The 11,214-nt window shown below is 38.2% G+C and overlaps 1 protein-coding gene across 1 annotated transcript in view; it reads right to left on the bottom strand.

Annotated features, from left to right (window-relative positions):
- Positions 1–1,575: 1,575 nt before the first annotated feature.
- The window catches only part of LOC143030896 (uncharacterized), a 35,601-nt gene continuing 25,962 nt past the window's right edge, over positions 1,576–11,214 (bottom strand). Inside the window, exons 3-6 of the mRNA XM_076194136.1 lie at positions 5,576–5,731; positions 5,121–5,413; positions 4,167–4,368; positions 1,576–1,710 (exon numbers count right to left, since the gene is read on the bottom strand). Of these exons, the coding sequence (XP_076050251.1) occupies positions 1,576–1,710; positions 4,167–4,368; positions 5,121–5,413; positions 5,576–5,731 (786 nt within the window). The remainder of the gene's footprint in view (positions 1,711–4,166; positions 4,369–5,120; positions 5,414–5,575; positions 5,732–11,214) is intronic.

Here is an 11,214-nt window from a genome sequence, read left to right as displayed (position 1 = left end):
GATGGAGTTGCAATGGGATCCCCCCTTGGAGTATTAATGGCAAACTTCTTCATGGGCTGCGTAGAAGAAGTATTCAGTAAAACAGAAAAGCCAGATATTTACTGTAGATACATTGATGATGTCTTCATTAAAACCAATAACAGCAATGAAGCTGAAAAACTCCGCCACCTATTACAAGAGACATATGAACTCACTTTCACTATGGAGGATAGCATTGACGGAGCTTTACCCTTCCTCGACCTCTTAGTGAAACAAAATGAGAATTCTTTTAATACAACAGTGTACACAAAACCCACTAACCATGGACACTGCCTTAATGGATCCAGTGAGTGCCCACAAAGATATAAGGACTCTACCATCAGTGCCTATATTCGAAGAGCACTAACTCACTGCAGCACATGGACACAAGTGCATGATGAAATCGAACGTTCCACTCAAGTTCTGATCAATAACGGCTTTAATGAAAAAGAGATACATTTTCAAACAAAGAAAATAATGGACGGCTGGCATAACAACAACAATGATAAACAAAACAAAGAGAAAATCAACATATATTATAAATCCACTTTTTCGTCAGCTTATAAAGAAGATGAACGCCTTATGAAACAAATTATAAAAAGAAACATTAAACCAGTCAATCCAGAAAAAATACTAAATCTAGTGATTTATTATAAAACTAAGAAAACTAGTCACCTTCTTATTAGAAACAGCCCCCTACAAGAGAGAAAGGAACTTCAGAAATCACATGTCATCTATAGGTTCACATGTACACGAGGGAACTGTGAAGCCCTCCCATCCACCTATATTGGCATGACGACAATGAGGTTATCCCGTCGCCTCTCATACCACCTGACATCTGGAGCCCCTAAAAATCACTTAAGAGAAGCCCACGGCATAACACTAGCAAGAGAGACACTAGAGAAAAACACCGAGATTTTGGATTTATGTACTGACGATAGACGCCTCCCAATTTTAGAAGCGTTGTATATTAAAGAGTTGAGCCCAAACCTAAATGTACAAACAGAAGACCTTAAAGCCCTTCCAAGCATGAGACAAACCGTTACAAATAAAAACATGAGACATAACACCACAAACGCCAATACGAGACAAAACGCCACTCGTCCAACTACGAGACAAAACGCCACATCCCGCCACAACACAAACCCGGAGGCTCCCTAGCGCACGTGACATTTCGTCCCTGCCCGTAATACCAGGTGACCTCCCCCCAGTGATTAGCAAGTATATGAACCCTAGTATAAAACTTAGATCTTTACTAGAATCTTCGGATTAATTCTTATCCCTATAGCTACTGAAGAAGGGTCTTGAACCCGAAATCGCGATCTAGCTAATATGACTACATACAGCCAAGTCATAAATTTCCTTCCTAAGGAAAACAAATCCTTAATAAGGTATATGGAAAATACCATTAAGAAAATTATTAATGCACAACTAGCCATCACTTTTAATGAAACATGCATTAGAGAAAAACTCCTGCCCAAATACACTGACAATATATATATATGTATGTATATATATAGATACATCTTATTTTCAAAGTGGTTACACTTTGCATCATCACCCCATCTTGACCACCAACTTGTGGACTCTCAAATTGGTGTCAAAGAAGTTGTTGACTTCCATCATGGCTAACTTGCCACGACCGGTTTTGGAGATGATGCCCACGGTGATTCCGTCGAGGAGAGTTGTGTACTGAAAAACAAAGGAATAAACGTAAAGAAAAAAGCAATTATAATAATAATAATAATGATAATAACAATAATAATGATAATAATAGTAATAACAATAATGATAACAATGATAAAATAATAATAATAATAACTACAATAATAACTAATAAAAACTATAATGATAATAATTATAATAATAATCATAGCAATGAAAATGATTAATCATAGAAATGAAAATAATAATGAAAATTAAAATAACTAATAATGAAAATTAAAATAATAAGGAAAATCTAAATAATCAATACAGAAAATGAAAATAATTTATAATGAAAATGAAAATAACAATGAAAATTAGAATGGTTAATGAAAACGAAAATAGTGAAAAAGAAAATAATAATGAAGATAATTAATAATGAGAATGAACATAATGATAAAAATAGTAATGAAAATAGAAATAAATAATAATGATTATGAAAATAATAATAAAAATGAAAATAACTAATAATGTAAATGTTTAATAATGAAAATCAAAATAATAATAAAAATGAAAATAATTAATAATAGAAATTATAATCTATATACTTATAAAAGTCTGATAATCTTGTTTGGCATCACGCTTGCTTGCTTGAAATCGTCACACAGCCAATCAGAAGAAGCGATATTACGTCACGACTGAGGGCCAGCCAATCAGAAAAAGATATATGACGTCACGACTGAGGACCACCCAATCAGAAGAATAGATCAGAAGAAGAGATATGACATCACAACTGAGGACTAGCCAATCAGAAGAGACATGACGTCATGACATCAGCTCTGTGGGTCCTAAAGAACCCCAGCTCTGAGCGGGTGACGTCACGACTACTAATTTTCCAATTTGCCAAATTTTTAATTTCCACTTTTCCGATTACATATTTTCTGACCATTAATATTTAAATTTTTCATAGTTATTATTTAAAAGTATAGCCAACTCATGACTTAGCATTTATGAGGCATAATGAGTATATTAGAATATTACGTACAGTTCCAAGCAATGACGACATGACGTCACAATCTTCTGCATTTCAAGTCACTGCCTTCGTCTACTGAATAGAGGTAAGAGCTCTAAATTATATTCAGTTTGATGTAGAAACTTATTTTCTGTAATTTATACTATACGGTGATAGTGACATAGTATATCTATCATAAAGTTTATATTTATAAACGTTGTTACTCGCTCAAGTCCCATGGGACTCCCTGAATGATAATGATAATATAATGAGTGGGAGTGGGGTGACGAGACGTGACATAACATAAGCATAATTAATTAAGGAGGCTCTCCTTATTTAATTTCTTGAGAACGCCTGTATCCAGTTTACTTTCCTTCGAGAGAGCACGAGGACCTCACACAACTGGTAAGTCTTAAGCTAATAGTAACCTCCTTTAAAAAGAGGAGCCATTTAAGATTTTATTTGACCCAACGGGTCACGGGTGGTCTAGTAACTAATGAAAAATTAAAATTATAATAAAAACTAAAAAAAATAATAAAAATTAAAATAATAACAATGATTATCAATAATAACGTAAATAATGAACACTAAGAATAAAAATAATAAGAATAATGATAATAATTACTAGTAAAAAATAAAAAGATGATAATATTGATAAAAATAATGATAATAATAATAACAATAAAAACAATTATAGTAGTAATGAAAAAATAATATTGATAATAATATGTATATAAACACATACACAGTAATACGGACCACTCTGAGGAAATGGAAATCGGTCATGCTTTGACGGAAATGCAGCCCAGACTAGGCACCTTTAGCTCCCCGTTCTTATTATTATTATTTTCACCACCACTCCATCATCATCATCATCATTATCATTATTATTGTTATCATTATTGCTGTCATTAGTATTATTACTAGTATTATCATTGGAAATGATTACATAGCCGGTAACGCCCAGCCCCTGGGGCTATTCAGGTAGTTATGAGTCAAATAACCTATATATATGGCAGCGTGTGGATATTTAGCCGATAAGAATCCTCGATGGTGCAGATAGAGGCTGCATTCAAATTATGTTTACGTTCGTATGTTTTTAAAGAATCTGTGCAACAATATTTACACCTATTTACTTAATTGATCTTCGGGAAATTGTGGCCATTTATGTCCCGGGCCAATTCCTTTAGTGTATTAGATGCATTTTTTTTTTCTTTTTTTTATCTTGAGAAAAAAAATTAATTAGTCATATCTAAGCCACTTTTTGGTCTCAAAACCCTAATTAGTTTCACATTTCATCCAAGTATCAGTGTATTATTACCTATTATCATTAATACTATTATTACTGCATCATTATTGTTATTATTATTATCATCATCATTATCAATATTATTATTGTTGTTGTTACGAAATAGATCTGAATTTTCTATTATAATTATTCTACTTTATTTATTCATTTATTAATCTATTCACTTATTTTGTTTTAACTTACCTGTGTCGGACCTTCAACAATGGTGAGGCGATGGGCATCTCTCGGCTGAAAATCACACTGAACCCTCCATGGTCCCAACTGCCCCGTCGTCGGTTCCAAAGCACAGGTGAACACACGCCCAGTTCCGGCATTACAACAAATCGCGAACACTTCACGGTCAGCGTCATCTCTAAAGAAGAACCTGAAGCCTCCAGGACGAGACCTGAAACGAGGAAAGCATGAGAGGATGTGCGACATTGGAGAGATCTGTGACGTCATGTCGCGTACAAGGTCATCCCACTAACTGGGCTACTTCTCCTCCCACATCCTCCTCCCTCCAACCTCCATTCGAACAACAAGAAGGTGACCTCGCTTACAGAAATCTAGACTTGTCTACGAGCATTTCAACACTGACTATGTCTAATGTTCGTCTAGGTTTACAATATCTTGGTAGTGCATCATTCAGCTTTGCTGTATTATATTATGACAGAAAACCAATTTGATATTTGGAGATTTGAAAAATATAATATTGTAACAGAAGTCGTTTTCACTCGAACGAACGAACTCCCAATTGCCAGCGTTGGCAGTGAAGCCCGTGGAAGCCCAGTGTGATGACACTCTAAAGAAGCCCCTTTTTCTCAATATTTTCTCATGTTATATCATATGGAACATTCAGGCTATACCACACTGCTGTGCGAGTTATTGAATTATTTTGGATATAGGGAAAAAGGGAAGGGAAGGTTACTTAGGAAAACAATGGTGTGATTAAACCTAGATATGGATTTAAAAAAAAAAATGTAGTCGAAGAATTGAACCGAGTGAGACGACATTCACAAGCTGACAAATTATGTTTTATTTGAATTTATTGTTTCTGGCCCTCCTTGAAAAGAGAACAACGTGGATGCTCGTGCGGAGCTGTCGACTGGGAGACAGTTACGATCTATAATAACGACAATATGAGCAACAACAACGTACCCCTCAGATCCTGTGCGTTGGACCTTTACGTACGTCGTGTAATGGGCCTCGTGATCATGTGGTAGGTCAAAACCAACTAATTCATCGCAAGGCACCACACTATGCTCATTCTTTACAACGACACTCGATTCATCAGCCGCTGCTTCTTTAGATGTTGTATTTCCCGCTCTCTTTTCTCCGTTTTCTTTTTCTCCTCCAACGGCGCCAGAACTGTTGTTCGCCTCACCCAGCTGATGTAAAAGAGTTTCCGCTGATGGTTCGGACGCCCCCAGCGTCGACACGGGACCCTGCATCTGTCATAGGGACACAGTAAATAAGTAACCGAGAAGAAGAGAGGGGAAATAGTGGGGGGGGGGTCAACATTATTTCAATTGGACACCTGGAGACTGGGAATGTTGCCTCATTCTTTCGTAAACCTGTGACAGGTCAAAACGGACCTTCCAACTAAAACAAACCTTCTTGTTAGAACTCGTATTCCCCGCTCTCTTTTCTCCCTTTTCCTTTCCTTCTCCAGAACTGGCGCCAGAACTGCTGTTTGCCTCACCCAGCAGTCGCCGAAGAGTTTCCGCTGATGATTCGAACGCTCCTAGTGTCGACATGGGACCCTGCATCTGTCATAGGGATACAACATAAAAGTAGATCAAAAGAAATAGTGTTTAAGGGGTAACATTATTTTTATTGGATACCTGAGGGACTGGGAATATTGCGTCATCCTCTTGTAAACAGTTTCGTCGTCATGAAAATGGGTTTTAGAAGGTCCTAGCACTGCGCGGACAAATACTCACAAGACAATTGCTCATACCTTTAGCTGAAAAGCGACAAATGCTCACAAATTATTCTTTATGTTTCTTATCGTGAATAACATACATATCAATATTTAAAGAAACTGATCATTCAACAAATATTCATTCATTTCCCAATACTTGTAGCTTTTTACAGTACCACAACATTATCATATGGATCCAGTTGCACTATCAGTCTTTATTCCAGAGGGGTGCAGTGTCGATATCAGTGCGCAGTCCCTACGAAGAGCTTCAACCGATGTCCAGAATGAAGGATGATGATGTCCTACTAATGATGGAAATGATGTGTTCCATCCTTCTCAACTCTGTTGTTCGTTCGTGTTTGTCCTCCAAGAGCGGCCTGATGAACGTTCCAGACAGGAACGTCGAAGCGGGCTGGAGTGTGCCCCACACGCGTAGAGGAGGTAGTGGAGTATCTCGACGGACTCGTGGTGGCTGGACTTGGGGGAAGGTACCAGTAACGTATGTCGGTTCAAAGTAGCAAACTAGGTCCTCCAGGCCTTCGGGTATTCTGTTCTTGAGGTACGACCGCATGCCTTCCTGGTCCTGGCTGGTCTGGGGCTCTAAAGCCGAAGCGCTTCACATCCTCAACCTGTGCGGTTCAGCTCGGTCTGGCTCAAGTTTTGAAGTTTTCTCCACGTTCTCTCCAGCCTTGCGTGGTGACATGAGGTTCTAGTAGATACTGCTGATACCGACTGAATGGCTGCCAGCTCAAAGTCGGTGACTAAGAGCCTGGGGTCAGGAAAGATTGTCCGACATTTCTTCCATTTTGTCGACCACAACTTGCAGCAGTTCTTGGCCAGCCCGAGCACTCTTTCCAGGGAGGGAGGAAGGCATCGACGCAAGAGGACCTCGTATGACGTAAGTTGTTCAAAGATGCTTGGACTGATGGAGCAATTGCCATCCATTCACCAGGTGTCAGCTTGTGCAACATGTCGCAGTTGCTCCTCGGATGCATAGACCACAACGCGTTGTCGTTCCTCTGGACCTGAGTCATGGATGAGGAAGGGCCTAAGAGCTGCTCCACCAGTTTGTGTCCAGTTCTCTGTGATGACTAGGTCCCGAAGTGATGCAGGGTCCTCAGGAAGACACCCACGCCGTTGTCGTTGAAGATCTCTCATGACAATGTTGGCACGGACCTCCTCAGTGGCTTGTAGCAGAGCTTGAGTCAGAAGTTGGTTTGGACGACTCACTGATTGCTTTGCTTGTGTCTTCATTATAGTTCTTAGCTTGGTGACTTCTATCCCAGTCCTGGTTGATGTTCGATCTTGGGTTTTCATAGTCGTCATCAATAGTGAGACCTCCCTTAACTATGAATTATGACATCCTTGTATATAGCTAAAATAGTTGTTTACCCTATACAGGAACTGGGAAAGGTACTCAACACACAGCATATAGTGAACTGCTCTATTAACTATGATCCTTTGAAAACAATAATGGGAACAAATATTTGAAAACTATCAAAAAAATAAGTTGTGTGAGCATTTGTCTCTTTTTCAACTAAGAATGTGAGCAATTGTCTTGTGAGTATATATCCAGTGAGCATTTGTGGCTAATGTAATTTAACACAAGTGAATGCAAGGTTATGCACATCGGTAAACATAACAGTAGTAAAATTACAAACTATTTGGAAATTCGTTAACAAAAGTGGATAGTAAAAAGGATATCGGCATGATTATCAGTACACATACCATACATACATATACCAAAGGCTTTTTCCCCCTTACACGGGAGGTAGCCAAAAGACGAGGCATAGAAACCACTCCCTCCCATTCCATCCCCTATATATTCCACTCCCCTCTACTCTCTTCCCTCCCCCTTATCTTGGCTCCTCCTGGATGACGGGTCATCCTTGCATCTTGTCCACTGCCCTGGGTCAGAAGCAGTGTCGCAAGACACAGCACATCCCCTCATACATCACAGCATCATCCACACACAGCCATTCTTCACTCACCCCTATCTTCAGTCCTCTCCCGTCCTTCCTCAGCAGACATTCCCCTTTTTCCCAATGCCCCTTATACCCCATCCATCCATCTCATCCTAGGACGTCCCCTCATGTTCACTCCTTTCACCTCTGCCTTCCACACCTCTTTTACTAATCTTTATTCATTCTTTCCATGTGTCCAAACCATCCCAATACTCTTTCATCAACCCTATCTCCCAGCTCCCTTTCCACCCCTGTTCTCCTCACCTCCATTTCTCACTCTATCTAGCCTAGTAACCCCTATCATATTTCTCAGGCATTTCATCTCAAACACATCCAAACTCCTCCTCTCTTCCTCTCTTATGGTCCATGTTTCTGCCCCATACAGTGCTGTCGGCACAATCACTCCTTCATACAATATCCTATTGGCATCCATTCCCAAATGTCTATTTTTCATTACACTTTTTAACCCCCCAAGGCATTTACTCGCTTCTCTCAATCTACATTCTACCTCCACCCCTACTCCTCCCTTTCCTGCCACATTCGCACCCAAGTATCTAAAAATATCCGTTTCCTCCAGTCTCTCTCCCTTAATACTTACTTCCAGCCTGCTGCCACTCTCTCCCCTTGTGCATCTCATCACCTTACTTTTACCCACCTTCAACTTCCGTCTTTCACATACCTTCTCAAACTCTGTCACTAACTTCCTCAATCCCTCCTCTGATCCTGCTACATGCGCTGTGTCGTCAGCAAACAACAACTGGCTTATCTCCCACTTTTCTCCATTTTCTTTTACCATCTCCAATCCCCGACCCACCACCCTTGCATTCACCTCTCGCACCACCCCATCCATGTATAAATTGAACAGCCAGGGCGACATAACACATCGCTGACGAAGTCCCACCTTTACCTCAAACCACTCACTCTCTCCATTTCTAATCCTAACACAAGCTCTACTACTCTCGTAAAAACTCTTGACTGCTCAAATCATCTAAGCAGTGCATTTCAGCCTCTGAGAAAGCAAATAAGATTCTAGGACTGATTGCGCGATCTTTTGACTTCAAAAGTCCAGCCCTCATTAACAAGCTATATAAATCGTTAGTTTGTCCACATTTGGAATATGCTGTTTCCGTATGGTCACCGAATCTTAATAAAGACACTGGCAGATTGGAAAAAGTACAAGGGCGAGCCACAAAAATGATTCCAAATATCAAACTAAATCATACGAAAATCAACTAAAACATATGAATCTGTTTTCCCTAAAAAAGCGTAGACTCTGAGGTGACTTGATATAGGTCTTTCAGATTCTAAAGGGAATTAATAGCATCAATAGTGATAAAATTTTTACACTGAATGAGAATCAGACTAGTTATAATGGTATCAAATTGTCAGGAAATATATTTAATTTGGAAGTGGATAGAAACAACTTTGCCAACCTTGTAGTTAATGAATGGAATAAACTTCTTGTAGAGGCAGTGCAATGTAGTTCAGTTCGAAGATTTAAGATTCGTTTAAATAAGCACTTAGGTAAGATTCTGTAATGACTGCCATTTATTTTATATTATTTGTTTGTTATTATTTGTCTGTTTTTATCATTATTTGATTGATTTTCATGTATCATTATTTAGGTACCCCCACAAAATAAAATAAAAACCTTTAAATTATTATTGCATTTGAAAGACAACTTTATTAGAAACAAAATGCTTTTTAAATTTTTGAAATAGCTTTAAAAATAAGGGAGATACGATTTTTTGAATCATTTTCTTAGCCCGCATTTTTGGCTAGACTTTCCCATAGCAAAGTGTTAGAATTAAGGGTGGTAATTTGTAAAGATTTCGGTAAAGAAATACACATTAACTCTAAACCACTGGTCTAATTTTATTAAAATTCGGAATACTTGGGTTTTATGGATCAACAAATCACATGAGCATGTCAAAAACAATGTGAAACATCTCCATCATACCATATTTGCCTTTTCATGGCAACCATGAAGCTGTCAATGGTGGGTCTCGCTAAACGTCGACCAACGCCGACCAAAACCACACAATGACGGTTTTTGCTCAAATGCATAATTTATATATAAAAAAAATAGCACATGGTTGCATTATTTGACCTATTTTCTTTAAAATGGATGATTTCCACGTAAAATGATCAAAGAGAAGTTACGTTTTTATCCTCTGGAAAATTATCAGCCGGCAACCAACGCCGACGAAACCCAAACAATGACGGCATTGGTTGCCGGTTGATAATTTTGTAGAGGATAAAAACGTAACTTCTCTTCGATCATTCTACATGGAAATCACACATTTTAAAGAAAATAGGTCAAATAATGCAACCATATGCTATTTTTTATATATAAATTATGCATTTGAGCAAAAACCGTCATTGTGTGATTTTGGTCGTCAGTGGTAACAAGTAAACAAAATCGAACGCGAACTGGACGCATCAGATTCATGGGTGATATGGCTACATTCCGGGGCGATAAGCTTAAACATGAAGTGATACACGATATTAAGCTTCTCATGTCCGGGAGAAAATAGGTTGATAAACTTGTTTATCTAACTTAAAATTATGTTTAGTAATTTCTTAGCTTAATATTTTTACTCGGAAAACTATGTTGCCGAGTTTGATAACCAAATTTTCGTTTAAATCGCTGAAAATTTGTTTCTATTTCAAGAATTAGCCTTACACTTGCAAAACAACAAGATAATTTGAATATATTTCGCATGCGATAAGCGCGGGAAGCATTCGAATTGAACTAAATAAACGCTAGTGGGCCGCAACATATGGCCATGAAAACAATACATGGTCGACGGTGGCGCCGCGCGTGGATTCGGGGGTACCTACATTATTTATCTGTCACTTTATTATTATTTACTATTTACCTGTTTGTCTATTATCTAACTATACCTATGCATTTATTTTAATGTCTTTATATTATAATAAATTTTATTTATTTATCAGTTATATATATATATATATATAAATATTTTTTGCATCCGACCTAGTAATGGACCAAAAGGTCTCCTGTTGGCATGCTCCTCCTTTATAATGCTTGTGAGCATTTGTCATGGCCTCTCCACGCTAGATTTTTAGAATTGTTGATTTCTAATCCTCATGTCTCATTCAGATAATCTTTCGCCCAGTTAAAATGGACAAGCTAAAGTAAAGGATGTCGACATGACAAACTTTAAAAATGCGACACCTTTATCCTCTTTCGTTGCCGCTTGTAGTATTATTTCCAGACCTTGGTTAATACCTCCAGTTATTACGAGGGTTTCTTATTATTTAGGTCAGGAACTAACAACTTCAGACGGACAATCTTGAATGTATTCTGAAGGTTTGTTTTGACCCTGCCGTGATGTGA

The sequence above is a fragment of the Oratosquilla oratoria genome, chromosome 12 (genome assembly GCF_046742065.1).
Source record: "Oratosquilla oratoria isolate Oo_2021 chromosome 12, ASM4674206v1, whole genome shotgun sequence".
Taxonomy (NCBI): domain Eukaryota; kingdom Metazoa; phylum Arthropoda; class Malacostraca; order Stomatopoda; family Squillidae; genus Oratosquilla; species Oratosquilla oratoria.
This window is presented reverse-complemented; position numbering and strand designations above follow the sequence as displayed.